Raw genomic sequence first — 18294 nt, forward strand, 5'->3', positions numbered from 1 at the left:
TAAGTGCTTGCCTGGCAAGTGCAAGGGCCTGAGTTCAATCCCTGGTTCCACAAAAAAAAAAAAAAAAACAAGAAGGGCTGGGGATATAGCCCAGTGCAAAGTCCTTGGGTTCAGTCCCCAGTACCTAAACAAATAAACATAAACAGGGAGATGGATCTTTTGCAAATGGGAGAGGGACCCAGAGATGGAGTGGAAAGGGAGGAAGGAACCGGTGAGGGGACACAAAAAGAATTAAGATGGCTTGGGCACGATGCACCAACTCCCTGCAGTGAATGCGACCCCTCACGCTGCACACAGTGCAAGTAAACATTAAAACAAAAACCCTCAACAGCAACCACAGGGGACCTCAGTGCGAGGTGCTGCTGTCATGGCTGCCACCATCACGATTATTTAGCAACATAAATAAGGCCAGTAGTGTGGGGCAGGGTGAGGTTGGCCTCTCCCCTTGACTCAGAGGAGAGACCTGAGCAAGGGAAAGGACAAGTCCAGGTCACCCACAGGGCGTGCGGCTTCTGGCTCTGGGCAGGAGCCCTCCACCAGTGTGTACAGAGTTAGCTATGCCAGTTACCAACCCTGAGTGGGAGGGAGAGGAGCCTGGGGGCGGGGGCTTCTTCCCTTGACAGGAAAGAAGTTTGGGGACTCAGCTCATCCCCTTCCCAGAGCCTTCGACTTGGGCAAGATGGGAAGAAGGGAGAGCGAGTTCTTGGAGGAGGGAGGAGCAGCCCCAGGCAGTTTTGTGACTGGAAGCCAGGGTCCCACGAGGCTATCTGTCCACACTGGGGCTGGGTAAACAGCCCTGCACTACACAAACAAGACTTGTGGGACAAAGAGTGAGCAGACAGGGAAGGAACGTTTCCCTGCCCTTCTTGTGACCCTGGAGGCAAGGGGCCTTCGGGGGACAGTTATCTCTTGCTTGTAGAAACAAGTAGGGACTCATGCCCTGCCTCAACGTGCAAACCTCCGAGTTCTCTCCACAGTATTCTGCCCACAGACTTCTCCCCTTACCGGTGATGTAAACTGAGTTGCAGAAAGCGTTTCCTCTTGCCTTTTTCCGCTGCAGACATGTACCTCTTACACGGCCAGGCATCTTCCTACCACACGGCACTACAAGCTATCCGCAAAGAAAAATTCAGCACCAATTTTGTTTCACATGCCCACCGAGTTCCCCAAAGTGGTAAGTGGCTTGGCTATGTCAAAAGGCTTTCTACATTTGTGATTTTGAGAGCAATTGCAAAATTGTCCTACGTCAAGTTGCACCAGTTTACATCCGTGCAAGGCCCTAGGCCAGCTCTCTCAAACACTTGTCAACTCTGTGAGTTCCCAAAGTGATGCCCGACTTCTTCAGACCTGAGAAATGTACAGGGATAGGGGGATTCCAGCCCTCTGGGTAGTTCCTTTATTTTTTTATTTTTTTATTTTTTTGGTGGAGTTGGGGATTGAACTCAGGCCCTTGCACTTGCCAGGGAAGCACTTATTCTACTAAGCCATCTCCCCGGCCCCTACTAATCCCATTTAGAAAGACTCTGCCCTCTCACCTGATTACCTCTCCCAGAGGCCTGCCTCCAAATACCAGCACATTAGGGGTTAGGATTTCAAATCATGGACTGCAGAGAAGCAATAGGCCAGATAGCAGTACCATCTAAATCTAACTGAGCCCCACCAAAGCAGGCTGTACCAGAGTAGCCTTGCCCCAAAGATGAAGTATTTGTGTTTTAGGTTTGTTTTTGTTTTTGTTTTACAGCATTGATGGGGACAGAGCCTCATGCATGCCAAGAAGTGCTGGCTCTACCCCTGAGCTATATACAACCAACCCATAAATCCTTACTTTAAGCCCTGTGTTTTGGGGTGGTTGTCATAGCAGAAGCCAACTGAAGCAAATGATATTTTAGTATGTTTTATTTTGTTTTGTTCTGTTTTGAGACAGGGTCTTTTTTTTTTTTTTTTTTTTTTTTTTTTTTTTTTTTTTTTTTTTTGCAGTTTAGCATCAAATTAGGTATTATACTTCCTTAGACAGGGTCTTGCTATGTATCCCAGGCTGGCTTGACTCACTATGTAGCATACACAGGCCGGCCTTCAGTTTACAGCGATCTTCTTGCCCCAACCCCTCAAGTGCTGGGATTACAGCCATGCGCCACCACGCCTAGTTGATGTCATCTTCATAAGAGCATTTGTGCTTTCTCGCCTGTCCTTTTCGAATTTTTTTTTTAATTGATTCCTAGAAGCCGTATGTATTAACTTCCTGTGGCTGTCGTAACACAGTCTGCACACCAGGTAACTAAAACAAAGAAAAGTATTGTTTGCCAGTCTGGGGTCAACAAGTCTCAGATCAAGGTGGCAGGTCTGCGGGACTGCATCTCCTCCAGCCCTGCTTCTGGGAGGCTGCCAGCGATTTGGGCATCCTTGGCCTGCAGCTGCATGACTGCAGTCTCTGCCTCTGTCATTCCAACCTTCTCTCTGGGTCTCTGTCATCACTCAGCCACCTTCTTACCAGGTCACCAGTCACGTTGGATGAGTAGCCCACTCCAACCCACTATGATCTCATCTTAACTAGTTGCACTGGCAATGGTATTCCAAATAAGGCTGTGTTCCCAGTCCTGGGGTTAGGACTTCACTCTGTCTTTGGGTCAAACACATCTCATAGCTGGAGCTCTTGTATGTTGGAAACGGTAGTCCTGCTGTACCTGGCTCCTTCTCTGTCTCTCCTCGGGCTGAGGGATCCCCTGAAGCCCATGTGCCTGGCCCACAGCCCTGCAGGTACACATGAGCCAGGCAAGGTCCAGATGAGTCACCAGGAAGAAGGAGGGGACATTCCTACCACATTTGTGGAAATGGCAAGAATGGTCCTTACACCTGTCGAAACCTTACCAGAATGTGTCACTTGAAGGAGACATAAGAGTCAGACAGAGGCAGAGGCAGGGGCAGAGGCAGAGACACAGAAATAGTCATGAAGAGAGATAGAACAGGGCTGGCGAGATAGCTGAGTGGACTAAGCGCTTGCTTAGGCAAGTGTGGGGGCCAGGGTTTGATCCCTAGCACCACATGCTGCGCTGGCCCCACCACCACCATGCACGCTGAGCCAGTGATGGAGTCCCAGCATGGTGGCACATGCCTGTAATCCCAGCACTAGGGATGCTGAAAACAGGAGGATCACTACGAGTCCAAGCACACAGATGCGCATGCGCGCGCACACACACAAGAGAGACAGAGAGAGACAGACAGACAGAGAGAGACAGACAGACACACGAAGAAAAAAGAAAGAGGCAAAGAGAAATTAAAAAACAGACAGTGTGGACAGAGATAAAAGGACAGAACAGGGGAGAAGGATTCAGAGAGATAAAGAGGGACACAAACAAGGAAAAATATCCAAATGGAGAGACAGAATAAAAGAGAAAGCCAGAGACACAGAAGAGGAGCAAACTGGAGATTTCAGGAGACCACAGTAGTCTGTGGGAGGATGTGCAGGCTTCAAAACACTTCCTTTATTCTTTAAATAAAAGAGGAAATTGGGCCCACAGCTATGAAATCATTTCATCAGAAGTGGTGGTGCCAGTGCACGTGGTGCGTGAGCCCCTAAGCTTCCCAGCCCATCTTACACAGGGGGAGAACCAACGACGAATGCAGAGGAACCATTCCCCGGGTCACCCAGGGGCCAGGGGCTGAGCAAGGTTCAGACCTGCCTGCATCACTACCTTAATGTTCTTTCTTTCTTTCTTTTTTTTAATCTTAACATTTTTTCCCTTTCTTTTTTCTTTTCTACTACAGGGATTGAACCCAGGGTCTTGTGCATACTAGGCAAACACTCTACCACTGGACTACCTTCCCAGCTCCTCATTTTTTGTTTTGAAACAGGTCTCACTGAGCATCCCAGGTTAGCCTCAAACTTTTGAACCTCCTGCCTTAGTCTCCCACGTAGCTGGGATTATACACCTGGCTCCACCACCACGATTTGTATTTATCCACCTCATTTGCACCAATTTCTTAGTCAGTCTTCACACTACACCTAAAAAGGACTCATCTGGGTTCCCGATGAGGACAGGAAGGTTCAGCTCGGAAGACTATGTTGGCTCTGGGTTACCCAGCCAGGGAGTGATCCATCCCAGCAGCCATCTGCTGACAATGGCTAACCTTGGAGTCCAGAACACACCCCAACTCCCTTGTCATACCCAGAAGTGAAAATGAAGAGCCCCAGTTGGATCCAAAACAACAAAACTGCTATTTTTACTGTGCGGCAGGCCCTGTGCAAAACCAGGTGAGTTTTTTCCTCTCCCCAGAACACTGGACCTGGGAAAAAGAAACTTACTTACAATCTCTGCTTCCCAGGGAGCTTGGAATACAGAGGCAGTGAGTCATGAAATACAAACCTTCATCATCTGGGGCCAACACCCCTAAGCAAACATCAGGGCCACACCGAGACAGGATTTCTTTGGGACTTTTCTCACCTGATCTGAAAATGATTAGCCTAAGGTCTCAACAGATTAGTAAGAATCAAAATAGCACAATCATTATTGTACAAGGAGCTACTCCTTCTCCAGCATTTTCTCTATGACTCACACTGACCTCCCTGCAGTTCCTAGAAGTCACTCAACACAGTCCCACCTCTGCCCTTTGTGCAGGCTCTTCCCTGTCCCAGGAGAGCTTTCCCTACACATTCATTGGACTTCCTTCCTCCATGCTCACAGCATCCCCAGGGACTGCCCCACCGAGCACAGCTCACACGCACTAGCACCCTGGCATCTCCTTCAAGTTGTGCCTGCTTTCCCCACCTGGCCTAGTCCTGGACAGTGAACGTTTAGACAACGTGCACAGCCCACTGTCAACACAACAGTGGGGACTTTGCTTTGTTTCCTGCTGTGTCCCCAGCTCTGCAGTTGGGGCTGGCACAAAGGAGCTCCTTGGTAAACGCACGAGAAATTTGTTGAGCCCTCCATGTGGGCCTGCTACTATTCTGAGCCTTTTCCTGTGTTCAATTGCTCTTGCTGACCAGAAGCAGACTTCTTTTGTTCTCTGCATTTCACATATTGAGGAGACATCGGAGCAGGCATAAGTGCCTGCCTAGCAAGCGCAAGGTCCTGAGTTCAATCCCTGATACAAAAAAAAAAGCCTCTTATCTACTTGTAAATTTGATATAATTAATTTAAATAGTTGGCTAATTTCCTTTATTTTCTTCTGAACTATTTTTTTGCTTAACTCTATTTTTATTTATTTATTTTTGTTAAAGAGAATAAAAAACAGTAAAAAAAAAAAATTAGAAGCAATACAAAATTTCACTTAACAAAATACTAAAATAGGAATTCAACAATGATTGTTATATTGCATAATGGGGTCTTCAAGTTGGTTGTTTAGATCTGCTAAAGTATTTTTAAAGTAAACACTTTACTTATCAGCAGACCCGGATGGCATCCACCCCAAATGCTTCAGTGAGCATCTGGGCCTTTTGTTTGATTTTTGTTTTTTTTTTAAAGGAACAACTTCCCCACATAACCACAAAATCTTTCTCATAACAGCGATATCCACTTTTTTGTGTGTGGCTAAAGTGAAGATAAGCTGCAGACATTATGTCATTCAACATCTAAATCTTTCTGAGTTCATCTCTGAATAACAAAGGCATTTTCCACACACGACCACAATACCCCCAACACCCCCAACAGAGCTAACGGCTCTAAATGTGACCTAACAGTCAAGCACCTTCGGTCTCCTACCCAGACAAATTTTTATCCTCATTTTACACCTGAGAAGAGTCATTGTCCAAGGAAGTCGCGTGGCAGGAAAGAGGAAGAACTGGGATTTGAACCTAGGCAATCTGATGACAGAGCTGTGACCGCTGTCGTGAGTCAGGGCCCAGCCAGCTCCGGTCCTCCCTACGTGGTGGCCGCACCCTGGGAGGAGAAGTTCTGCGGCCGAAGTGGGGGAGAAGGGTGGGGGAGGAGGGGGCGGCGCCCACGCCTCTGCCCTCACTGGCTCCCGAGCAGCCGGCTGGGGAGGAGCCCCGGGCCACAAAACTGCCTCATTCCGGGCGGGTGCAGCAAAGGAGCGGAACCGGGCCCGGCGGGGAGCATGGGCCGCCCCGCGCTGCTATTGCTGCTGCTGCCGGGCGTTCTGATCTGCGCCCCAGGTAGGGTTCGGGGCAAGCGCCTTCTCTGGAAAGCGGGGAACGGGGTCTGTTGAGTTGGAGACGGACCCCAGCACCTCTCCCCGCATCCAAGCATCTGCCTCGCGCCGTGGCCTGCAGACGCGCACGGCACAGGCCCTGGTCCACGGTGTGGAAAGATTGGTTGGGGAAGACTAGTTAGTTGGGAAAAACTAGCGGGAAAGACTAGTGGGGCCGAGGCGTTAACAGGGCGATCTTTCGCGAGCGCCTGTTTCTGTCTGATCCCTTCCGCTCGCCTTCCTTGCCATCTCAAGCCACGCTGGCGGAGCTATGATTAATCTTTTTCACGGAGGACCCTGAGCCGCAAGTTAAACAACGGCTCTGAAAGCCCGAGCCAGATCTGAGTAAGCGGAGTTCTGACCCTTCCGGGCTCCCCAGGCTCACCCTTAGAGAAATAAGGGGATAGCGCCCCGTTTTACAAAGAGCCTGAGGAAAGTGGGGCCGAGCATCTCGGAAGACAGTTCACTTTCACCATCCGCTCGCCCAAGTGACCACTGCACCTGTTTCCCCCGGAAAATATGGGCGAGTGGGTTTGAGAAATGAGAGGATGTGGAGAAGGAACTGGATGAGGTCAGACGCGGCGGGGGGCGGCGACGCGGCGGCGGGGACCGCGGGTGGTCAAGAATGAGTAATGATCGAAGTTTCGGAGGAAAGAGACGTCCGGGAGGCTGAGCGGGCGGGGGTCGGGGGCTGCAGAGGGGACGGTGTTCCAACCCCGGAGAGCTCCCGGGCGGGCTGGGGGCGGGGCTAGAATATTGAGTACGGGGCGGGGCCGTGATGTGGGGGCGGAGTTGGGGGCGGGAGTAGAATTTGGAGAGTCCTGCGGGCAGAGAGACCTAGAGCAAAATCCGGTTCTTTGGGATTCACGCCCCACAGCTGATGGGCGGGGCTAGGGTTGGGGGTTGTGGCTGGGGAGGGTACTTAGGGGAGCTCGGCGGCAGCGGAGGTATAAACTAAAGATCGATGGGATGGTGAGGGGAGAACGCCCCTAGCAGAGTTTAAGAGACGAGGAACTAGAGTCGAGTGGGACAGCTAACGCTGACTGTGAAGACGGGGATAAGACTTTAAGGATGCATGAATGGATTTACAGGGAACAGGCCAAGGCAGGACCTGGGGAGCGCCTGTGGGCAGAGGTAGGACGCAGGACAGGGACTGAAGGACCCAGAGTTGGAACCAAGAAGCAGGAGTGGCCAGTGGACGGGTCCTGGAGCTGGCCTTGGAGTCCGTCCTGGCTCTTGTGACTAACCAGGCCTCCTGTCCCCTTCCCACCTCCTCCAGGATCCTGGGCTCTGCTCTGCTTGCAGTGTAAGAGTAGGGGCCCCTGCCAGGAGGAGATGTGCGCCCCCGGCCAGGACCTCTGCAGGACCACAGCCATGCGTGTGTGGGAAGGTGAGTCTGACCCCAGCGTCCCCAACTCCAGAGCGATAAAGAGCGCTAGTGACCAAGAGCCCTTCGCTCACACCCCTCACACCCATGGAATTAGCAAACATTTAAACTTTTAACAGTGTCTTGGATGTAACTCAGTGGTAGAGCTCATTCAGTTTTTGCCTTGAGATGCATTCTCAGCACTGAAAATAAAATAAAATATTGATGGTACACAGAGCAATAAAGATGTGCAGACATACACCCCATGATAGGGAAGTAAATTAGTGCATGTGCCACCTAGAGCTATTGGGTAATATCTAGTACAGATGGGGGCCGGGGACATGGCTCAGTAGAATAAGCGCTTGCCTGGCAAGCGCAAAGGCCTGAGTTCAATCCCTGGTTCCACAAAAAAAAAAAAAAAAAAAAATCTAGTACAGATGAAGATTACCATACTCTACAGCCAGTAGCTCAACTCCTAGGAATCCAGAAACACCTCAGATGCTTGGCCACACGACCCACAGACACACACATAAGGATGTTCTTCACAGTAGTAGTTGTGATACGGTAAATTGGAAACTGGCAAAGGATCATACAGTATGATCATATGGTAGATTCCTGCTCAGAGTTTAAGAGAAGGAGTCAGGGCTGCCCATTGCCTTGTGGATATATCTCAAAAAACGTGATGTGCCTATAGTTCCAGCGACTAGGGAGGCTGAGGCAGGAGGATATGTAAATTGGACACCAGCCTGGGCCACTTAACAAAACTGTGTCTCTGAAATAAAATATAGGGCCAGCAAGATAGCTAGCAGACTAAGCACCTGCTTAGAGTGGCATGGGGTTCGATCCCTGGTACCACATGCCATGCCATCCTTGTTCCCGGGGCATGGTGCGCTGGCCACTGATACGGAGTTGGTGGTGCATACCTGTAATCCCAGTGCTGGGGAGGCCAAAATCAAGTGAATCACTGTGAGTCTGAGATATATAGTGAGACCCTGTAGAAAATACATTTAAAAAAATAATAATAATAAATTGGAGCCAGAGAGATAGCTCAGTAGAATAAGAGCTTGCCTGGTAAGTACAAGGTCCTGAGTTCGATCCCTGGTGCCACATAAATAAATAAATAAATAAATAAATAAATAAATATTTTTTTAAAAAAATTAAATAAATGAAATAAAATATAAAAATGAGTGGAGATGTAGCTTAGTGGTAGTGTGCCCTGGGATTTAATCCCAGGTAGTGCCCAAAAAACAAAGACATGTCAGAATTGAGGGGAAGAGACATATTGCACGGAATGCCTTCTAACATAAGTTTTCAGACAAACATGGAAAACAATAACATATGTCACTAGGCCTATATAGGGTGGGAACTTTTTACCACTGGTTGCTTCTGAACCAAGCATAAGGGGAATGGGATTTGGGAGATATAAAACGGGGCACTTTAAAAATTCCACTTCCTCTAAAAGGTACCTGAAACAGGCCAGTTTTAGAGAAAACTGGCTTCCCTGGGGGGGGGGGGGTATTGCACGGTGGCAGGATGACTCTAGTGAAGACAGAGTTGGACCCAAGCAGGAGCAGTCTGGCAAGAATCAGCCCTGGGAGTGATTAAAAGTTGGCCAGGCCCAGAGGAATCCTCTGGACACTAAGGATGCATTCTTCCCAGGAGAAGAAGAGCTGGAGGTGGTAGAGCGGGGCTGCACTCACGCAGAGAAGAGCAACAGGACGATGAGCTATCGGAGGGGCTCACAGATCATCAGCCTTACAGAGACCGTGTGCGGGTCCGACTTGTGCAACAAGCCCAGACTCGGTGAGTAGAGCGGACTGCACCACCCCCAGCCCCAAACTCTCCCTCACACAACCTCACCACTGCGTTAGATCCCCGCCCCGCCAGCACCACTCCAGTCCTTACCCCAGTACCAGCCCCAACTCAATCCCTTTGGCTTTCCTAACAGCTCTAATCCCACCCAGAAAGCAACACTGCCCTCATCTCAAACTACGCCCACTCCCACTCCCAGGTGTGGACCTACCCCCTTCCTACACGTTTGCCTGGGTGATTTTTGTGTATGAGGTACACTACCACCCCTTAATATTCTGATGCACATGCTTGAGAGGTGGGCGAGGTGTCTTGTTGATTTCTTTTATTTTTATGTAATTTTTTCCTTGGGGACCGAGGATGGTCCAGCAATAGAGGCCAAAATGCTTATTTGTTTATTCATTATGTATTTGGTACAGGGTTTCACTATGCAGCTTGGACTCATAGTGATCCTCCTGTTTTCAGCCTCCCCAGTACTGGGATTACAGGCGTGAGCCACCACATCTGGTCTCAGTCCCCGGCTTAGCATGCCTGGGGATGGGGCTGGCATGGCATGTGGTGCTAGGGATCCAACCCAGGTCCCTGCGCTTGCCTAAGCAGGTGCTTAGTCAGGTTTTTTGGTGGTTTTTTTGTACAAGAGATCAAACTCATGACCTTGCACTTGCCAGGTAGGCAGTTATGCCACTAAGCTATCTCCCTGGAGAGAGGGCAAGACACAAGCAGAGACTCATGGTTCTTAAGGAAAGCCAAAAGAGCAGAGAAACAGGACATGGTGGTACGCGCCTGTAGTCGCTCCTGCTTGGAAGTCTGGGGCAGCAGGGTCACTTCAGTTTTGGAGTTCTAGACCATCCTGGGGTCTGGGGGGAGAGTCAAAATTAACAAAAACAAGAGGAGAACACAGTCTAGGAAGGGTCCCTGCACTACATGATTTGAACAGTTGGCAGGGGTGTCAAGAAACTTCCCTGATTCCTTTAGGCGCTTGTCAATTGAAAAATAAAAAAGAACCACATTCTTTCCCTGGTACCACCAAAAAAAAAAAAAAAAAAAAACGGCTGGTGAGATGGCTCAGTGGTCTAAAGCACCTACTTGGAACAAGCTTGGCAAAGCATCAGGGACCGCAGTTCAATCCCCCAGCACCACATGCAAGCCAGCCCCGCCCCCTGGTGGGCTAAGCTGGACACACACATACACACACACACACACACACACACACAAATTAAAAAAAGAAAAATTAAAAAAAAAAAGAACCACATTCTCCTGTTCAGCCAATTCCCACAGGAGAGACAAGAATGGGGAAGGAAGGGCCCTGCCCCGCACGGTTAGCAGATCCCTCTTTCTGTCCCCGTGAGGAAGGAAACTGATTACGGGCACGGCAGTCCCAGTGACGTCTGCAAGCACAGTTCCTGTGTTTCCTCTGGGTTTTCCTTCCCCCATCCTGACGTGGCCTGATTTTCATCCACCCTAAGCACGAACTTTCACTGGTGGCGAGGCTCACTCTGACATTCATCTTGAAGGAAGTAACGGGGGGGGGGGGGGGACACGCCAGCTACCTCTCTCTGGTACCCGTGCATCTAATCAGAAATGACAGTCAAGGTAGCGGTGAGTGTGAGAACAGAGCCCAGATGTCCCTTGCTGAGCCTGGTGCCACCCCTCCCACTGACAGGTCACAGAGACGAGAGCCTTCTAGTGACACTTGGGAGTGGTCAGGGGTCACAAGGAGCCTGGCACCAGCTGCTGATTTAGCCATCAATGATTTGTTCTTTCTTTCCTTTCTTCCTTTTTTTTTTTTTTTTTTTCCTTAATTTCTGTGTGCAAGAAATACTGAGGATTGAACCCAGGGCCTTTGCACTGAGCTATATCCCCAATGACCCCACCTTTAAGGGAAAAAAAAACCAGGTTCTTACTAAGTTGTGAAATTGCCCAGGCTGGGCTTGAACTTGCAATCATTCTACCTCGGCCTCCCAGTGTGCTGGGATTTCAGGCCTGGCTGCCACACCTAGCTTTTGTATCCCCATCTTTTACGTATTTGGTACAAGTCTCACTATGCAGCTTGGACTCATAGTGATCCTCCTGTGTCAGCCTCCCCAGTGCTGAGATTATAGGTGTGTGCCACCATGCCTGGTCTTGGTGGCCAGCTTAGAGCCCCCAGGGACGGGGCCAGTGCTGCATGTGGTGCCAGGGATCAAACCCTGGTCCCTGTGCTTGCCTAAACAAGCACTTAGTCTGCTGAGCTATCTTGCTGGCCGCTCTACTGCCATCTTAACCTGCTGTGGCACCTTGGACTAGTTCACTAAACCACATCCTGTACTTACCTGATGTTAGGGACATAGCAGTGAACGAGGCAACCTTGGGCCCTCCCTCCATGGGACTTGCAATCCAGTGAGTGTCTTTGGAAAGAAAGTGACAATCCCATCACCAGACAGACAGACAGATAGCAATGGATCAGATCAGTCAGGGACAGAATGGGGAGGTGCAGGGATGGGATGAGGGAAGTTGGGCTGAGGGATTCCAGCAGGGCTACGCAACTCCCATCAAGGAAGAGGAAGTTGGGCCTGGGGACAAGCAGTGGGGAGGGTGTGACAGTAGAGGGTGGGGCAGGTTGGGAGGCCCAGAGGGGCTAAAGTGGCATGGCTGGAGAAGGGAGGAAGTGCGCCAGGGAGCTGGACAGCATCCTTTCTAGTCTGAGTCGGGGAACATGGACTGCATCCTGGAAGCAGCCGGGGGTGGCGGAAGGTCATAAGCAGACGTGTCACGATCACATTTATATTTTTAGCAAATTCTTTGGCCCTTAGGCCTTAAGACAGATTGGAAGGAGGCAAAAGCAGAGGAGGGAAACTGGCTTGGAAGCCGATGAAGAGGGTGGCAGGACAAGGGCGTTGGGCATGCAGGAGGACAGCAGTGGCCAGCAGGGGCTCTCTCAGGCCACAGTGATGGCGGCGTTTGTGGAGACTGAATGACAGTTATTCAGGGTCATCAAAGAGCAGCAAATGGAGGGTAGAGCCCGAAGTGCTACAGTCTCTGAAATAAGGAAGCGCAGAAGTAGTTTCACAGGCAACCTGCTTTCCTCAAGTGTGCTTCCAGTTCGCTCCCGTGAAGGGGAAACGAAGCCTGTGTGGAGAGGAAGTCGTGAGACTGAGAAGACAGGTGGGGGGGAGGGCTGCCAGCGCGTCTGGAAAGGAGAGGGAGGATCCAGGAATAGATGGGACCGCAGGAAAGGGAGTCCCCTGGGCTGCGCGCGAATCTCCCTCCAGTCATTGGCAAGCTGTGGGCGCGTATGGTGAGACTCCAGGAAGCACAGCTGAAAACAGTCCCCAGGAGGCTCTCAGAACACGGCCAGGCTTCCCGCAGGCCTCTGTTGCCGGGAACACCGAGAAGCCAAGCTGGAGGGGCCTGGATCACTGCCCCAGGCCTTCCCTGAGCCATCACGCAGGTGTAAGGGCAGGACCTAAAAGGCCAGCCCCTAAAGTCCCCATGCAGTTAGTTCTTGCTGGGAAGAAAACATCATCCTTTAAGAGTGCTTGCATTTTCCATCCATGATGGCTGGCATCTAGTGAAAAGTTGTATGGAGTCCTGAAGAAAAAAAAAAATTTTTTTTTTTTTGGTATTGGAACTCAAACTCAGGACTTTGTGCTTGCCAGGCAGGAGCTTATGCCACTATCTCCCTAGCCTGAATTAAAAAAAAAAAAAAAACTGACTAGAAAAATTGAACAGAAAGGGCTGGGGAGATGGCTCAGTAGAATAAGTGCTTGCCTGGCATGCTGAAGGGCCTGAGTTCAATCCCTGGTTCTGGAAAAAAAAAAAAAAAAAAAAATTGAACAGAAACAGATTCACAGTGATTCTGACATTGGAGTTATTAATCAGAAGACCTTAAAATGGTAATGCTCTATCAAGTCAATAAAACAGGGGAAAGCATAAGTTTGAGCAACTGGAATCCATTTTTAGAGTCAAATAGAAAACATAAAACAGTGAGTGAGGAGAAGAACTCACTAGGTGAGCTTAATAGTAGAGATTAGAAACAGCAGAGCAATAGGATTGAAAACTGAGGGACAGGATGGTAGAAACATTTAGACTGAGGCACAGAAGTGAGGGATTTTTTTTCTGCACTGGGGGCTGAGGGTGGGGTTAATGGGAACCATCCCAGATCTTTGGAATTCTGCAGAAGGAGCAGGCCTGGAGGAGAGGTAGGGTTTAGTTTGGGGCATGGATTAGTCAGTTTTCTGTTACTGTAATGAAATGCCTGAGGTTGGGCACTGTGTAAAGAAAAGAGGTATATGTAGCTTGCAGTTTCAGCGGCAGAAATTCTAAACAGCTTGTCTTGTTCTAGTGAAATGTTAATGGCACCATGACAGGATTGTGTGACAGAAAGAGAAGTGAGACAAGAAGTCAGGGCTTAGGAAACTGGAGGTACCAGTTTCGCTCTCTGGGGAACTAACGGGGCGTCCCTGAGAAGAATTTCCTTCGCTGGTGCTGCCCTCATGACTTAGCCCATCCCAATAGGCCCCACCCCTTAAAGGTCCCAGCACCTCTCCTAGGACCACCCTGGTGCCTAAGCTTCCAACCGATGAACTCTCCAGATAAGCCACTTCCAGGCTGTAACATGATAAGTAGAGACTCAGATGCTTGAAGCATTGCTGGGGGCATCCAATAGCAGTTGAGTAGACAGCTCCGGAGCTCAGGCTTGAAGGCTGAGACCAGAGGTTTGTGAGCAAGCGGCAGATGGACAGAAATAAAACCATTCACCAGATACCATGCCTGTAGGAGATGCTACAGTATGAGAAAAGAAAAGGGCCAAAGAGGGAGCCCTGAAGGACCCGTGCAATTAGAAGAGGGGTCGTGTCCATAATCCCAGCTGTTTGGGAAGCTGAGGCAGGAGGGTCACAGGTTTGAGCCTAGCCTGGGCCACTTAGTAATTTAGTGAGACCCTATCTCAAAATAGAAAATAGAAAAGGCCTGCTGATGTAGCTCAGTGGAAAAGGCTCTGAGTTTAATCTCTAGTATCGGAAGAGAAGTGTTGGGAAAGAGTTTGCAAAGGAAAGTGTGAGCCTGTGAGCGGCCAGGATGGAAATTCGTGCTTTTGCTTTCAGGGAAGTTCATGTGAAACACCGTGGCTTGTTGGCCTTTTTAGGCATTTTTCTTTGAGGCAGTCAATTTGGCTTGGGTGAAAGCGATTCCCTTAATTACTGTGAGCCTGCCAGTCCGAAGCCTTGGCTCAGACAGCCCTCTCTCCCTTGCTCCGGCCTTGGCCCGGATCTTGGGTCAGGAAGGGAAGACCAATGCCAGGCTGGGAGACAGCATGTGCCAAGGCTGGGGTAGAGGAATGACCCAGGATTTCCAGGGAAAATCACTGATCCAGTTGGCCTGGATCAGGGCATTGGTGCAAAAGGCAAAGTTATTAGGGAATCTCTAGGGGAAGGCTTTGAGCTCTCGGGCTGTTCCGGTGCATGCAGTGTGGGTCACCCTAGACTTCAGACAATCCTGTTTCACATGGGAGCTGGAAGTCACAAATGTTGGGGCTGCTTAGCTGGGTTGCTGTGGTTCAGGGTCTTCTGTGGCACTAGTGTCAGGATGTCAGCTCAGACTGCAGGTGCCTGAATGTCCGGGAGGTCACTCCTCCCCCGTGGATAAACCCCTCCCATGACTTTGGCAAAGGCCCTGTTTCTCACCATGTAGACCCCCTCCATGTGCCGCTTCAGTGTCATTGCAATATAGTAGCTGGCATCCGGCAGATCAAATAATAGACAGACAGACACACAGACGAACAGACAGATGGACAGAAGGGCGCAGAAGTTGCTACAGCTCTTATGATTTAGTCACAGAAGGCACCACATGGGCCAGGCGTGGCAACACATGCGTGTAATTTTAGTAGTCTATGAAGCTGAGTTAGGACTGCAAGTTTGAGCACAGCCTGGGCAACTGAGTGACTTGGCGTGATCCTGTCTCAAGATAAAGAAGGACTAGAGAGATACCCCACTGTGAAGGTCCCGCAGTGCTGCTAAAAGGAGGACGAGAAGGAAAAGGAAGCACAAACGGCTGCCAGAGCGCCAGGCCTCTTACCCCAATTCTGTGCCCTCATCCCCACGATACCCTGCAGGTTATATGGGTTTGCCAAAAAGACTGCACAAGGGTGTAGACACGAACAATCAGAATCCACTGGAAGCCTTGTGGAGATTGGCTGCCACAGGGAACAACAGAAGGATTTTCAATCATCATGGATTCTTCCAGTCATTTATTTATTTATTTTTAGCGGAACCGGGGATTGAACTCAAGCCCTTGCGCTTGCCAGGCAAGCGCTTATTCCACAGAGCCATCTCCCCAGCCCCTCTTCCAGTCGTTTAAAAGTACAGTATTGACTGAATATTTTCCCTGATCCTGTTTATCTTGTGTGATACTGAGATTAGGTAGTGACCAAGGCAGGCTTGGAAGCCAGGTATGGTGGTGCATGCCTACAATCCCAGCACTCAGGAGGCTGAGGCAGGAGGATCTCTGTGAGTTCAAGGCCAGTCTGGGCGTTGTAGCGAGACTCTGTTTCAATAAGACAGATTTGCCCCTCCCTGCCCGGGGCTCAGAGCCTAGCAAGCGAGGTCAACCTGTTGCCACGTGCTGATGATCTAGGGTAGGCAGTTCTGGGATGCCTGGTGGAGGGCTGAAAGGGTTTAAAGAGGCACCTGCTCCAGCCCAGTGAGTCAGGGAAGGCTTCCTAGTGGAGGGGACATCAGAGTTGACATCTGAAGAAATACACAGGAGTAGAGGGGGGCAGGAAGCAAGGCAAACACGTGGTGCCTGGCTGCCGGTCACCAGTGTTGAAGGAGACATGAGCTGAATGGGGCTGCACAGGTTGTGATGGATTCTAGAATGATTCAGCTGGGAGGTAGACAGGAGGGGTGGATGCTGAGGGGAGACCCCCAGGGCTCTGGGGCACCAGTATGCGCCCCGTGGTGTCACCCCACCGCTTCTTCCTGTCAGGCCGGCAGCGCACCTTCAGCATGGGCCGATACCTCGAATGTGTTTCCTGCACCTCGTCAGACATGAGCTGTGAGCGGGGCCGGGAGCAGAGCCTGCAGTGTCGCCATCCCAGAGAGCAGTGCCTCGATGTGGTGACCTATGACAACCTGAAAGGTGAGTCCCAGCCTGCCGGCACCTCCTCCTCTCTGCTGTGCTCCTCCCCAGGGCTGCATGAGGGTTCAGTTGAGAGATTTAATTCACTCACACATACAAAATCCAGTGACGGGAAGTCCAGGGCTGCAAAGACAATTCCAGAGTTACTTCCATTCTCTGCTGCCTCATAGACCAATATAGCTGCCACAGTGCCAGTCTTCGTGTCCAATTTCCAGGAAAGAATGAAGGGGCAAGAAAGGAATGGAAAAAAGGAACCCACCTTTGTAAGAATTGACCTTCCTGGAAGTCCCATATAAGGTTTCCATTTATACCACACTGGCCACAAATGCATCACATGAGTACCTAAAGAGGAAAAGATAAACTTTTGGTTAGATATATAGCTATCCTAAATAAAATGAGAGGGCTGGGATGGAGGGTGGAGCCGAGAATGGCTGAGCCCCATCTCAGCCCCTCATCTGTAACCTGACCCTGACCTCCCTCTTCTGGCCCACAGTGAATGTGAAGGACGAACACCACACCCGTGGCTGCGGCTTCCTTCCCGGCTGCCCCGGCCCCACTGGCTTCCACAACCACCACAGCTTCCACTACCTGCAGTGCTGTAACAGAACCAACTGCAACCGGGGCCCAGGTAAGTGGGGGCGATGACCTGTGTGCGCCGGGGAAAGGGCAAGAGGCGCGCCCAGACCAGCTCGGGTGGCGATGTCACCCGCCACTCCCGGGCACGGCTAGCCTGACCCTAAGGAGGGCTGCACAGGAAGTCATGAGCCATCCTTCCCTCTCCAGGACCGGTGCTTCAGGTCTCCCAGGTCGGCCCCCCAAATCCTTCCGCGGCTCATGTCCTCTACTGCCACCACCTGGGCCAAATGTGCCATGACGGCCTCACTGGTCTCCCTGCTCCTTGCGCACCACCCCTAAGCCAAGGCCCAACCCAGCAGCAGGAGCGATGGGGGGAAAGAGGCGCAAAGCTTAGCGAGAAACCTAGAGTCTCTTGCGTGCTAGACCATCTGCTGTACTGCAGAGCCACACGTCCAGCCCTAATTTTTTAAAATATCAATCTGATCATGTCATTGTCCTAACTCAAGAACAGCAATGACTGCCTGCAAGCAGGAACAGGGACTGGGGGTTCAATCCCCAGGCCTGCCATGCCGGCCCCGACCCCCGGGGTGCGCTGAGACAGCGATTGAAACTGGGCGTGGTGGCTCACATCTATAATCCCAGCTCTTGGGAAGCTGTAAATACGCAGATCACTGAGTCCAATCTAGTAATGAGACCCTGAACAGCCTATAGACCCTTCCCAAAAATTAAAAAAAAAAAAAAAATGACTCCCCCATTTCCTTTGAATCAAATCCAGAGATCTTATTATGACCCATGTAATCCGGCATCTGCCAGACTCCATCCTGCCTGATGGTATGCACACTGCCCTCCACCTGAGCCCGTCTCCCTAGAGCCCACTCACCCGGCCACTTGTCACCCACTGTATCTCAGCCTTAAGTGTCATTCACGGTCTTCCGTATCATCTCCCCTGATGTGATGCAACCCTCTCCTGTTATTCTGTCCTCTGGACCCTTGGGGAAAGGTTCTATATCAGTGCTGTCTGGTATGTAGCCACTAACGTGAATGGCTACAGAACACTTGAAATTCAACCTGAATCCGAGTGTGGAGGCACAAGCCTGTAAGCTCTGAACTCTTGTAAACATTAGGATCTCAAGTTCCAGCCCGGCTGGGCAACTTAGTGACTTAGCAGGACCCTGGCTCAAAATGAAAAAAAAAAAAAAAAAAAAAAGCTAAACATAGCTGGGGATGTAGCTCAGTGCAAAGGCCCTGCAGTCAATCCCCAGGACCCAAAAAAAAAAAAA

General features: G+C 50.4%; 1 protein-coding gene across 3 annotated transcripts in view; it reads left to right on the forward strand.

Moving 5' to 3' along the window:
- The first annotated feature begins 6013 nt into the window (after nucleotides 1-6013).
- Nucleotides 6014-18294, forward strand: part of Plaur (plasminogen activator, urokinase receptor) — a 14723-nt gene continuing 2442 nt past the window's right edge. Inside the window, exons 1-5 of one of the 3 annotated variants that reach the window (XM_023704587.1) lie at nucleotides 6014-6112; nucleotides 7427-7537; nucleotides 9179-9316; nucleotides 16286-16438; nucleotides 16932-17066. In XM_023704587.1, coding sequence (XP_023560355.1) covers nucleotides 6055-6112; nucleotides 7427-7537; nucleotides 9179-9316; nucleotides 16286-16438; nucleotides 16932-17066 — 595 coding nt within the window. In that variant the 5' untranslated portion in view covers nucleotides 6014-6054. Of the gene's footprint in view, nucleotides 6113-7426; nucleotides 7538-9172; nucleotides 9317-16285; nucleotides 16439-16931; nucleotides 17067-18294 lie in introns of all 3 variants that reach the window. The other 2 variants (XM_023704586.1, XM_023704585.1) reach the window with 2 other exon arrangements.

This window comes from Octodon degus, unplaced genomic scaffold (assembly GCF_000260255.1).
Source record: "Octodon degus isolate 3935 unplaced genomic scaffold, OctDeg1.0 scaffold00197, whole genome shotgun sequence".
Classification (NCBI taxonomy): domain Eukaryota; kingdom Metazoa; phylum Chordata; class Mammalia; order Rodentia; family Octodontidae; genus Octodon; species Octodon degus.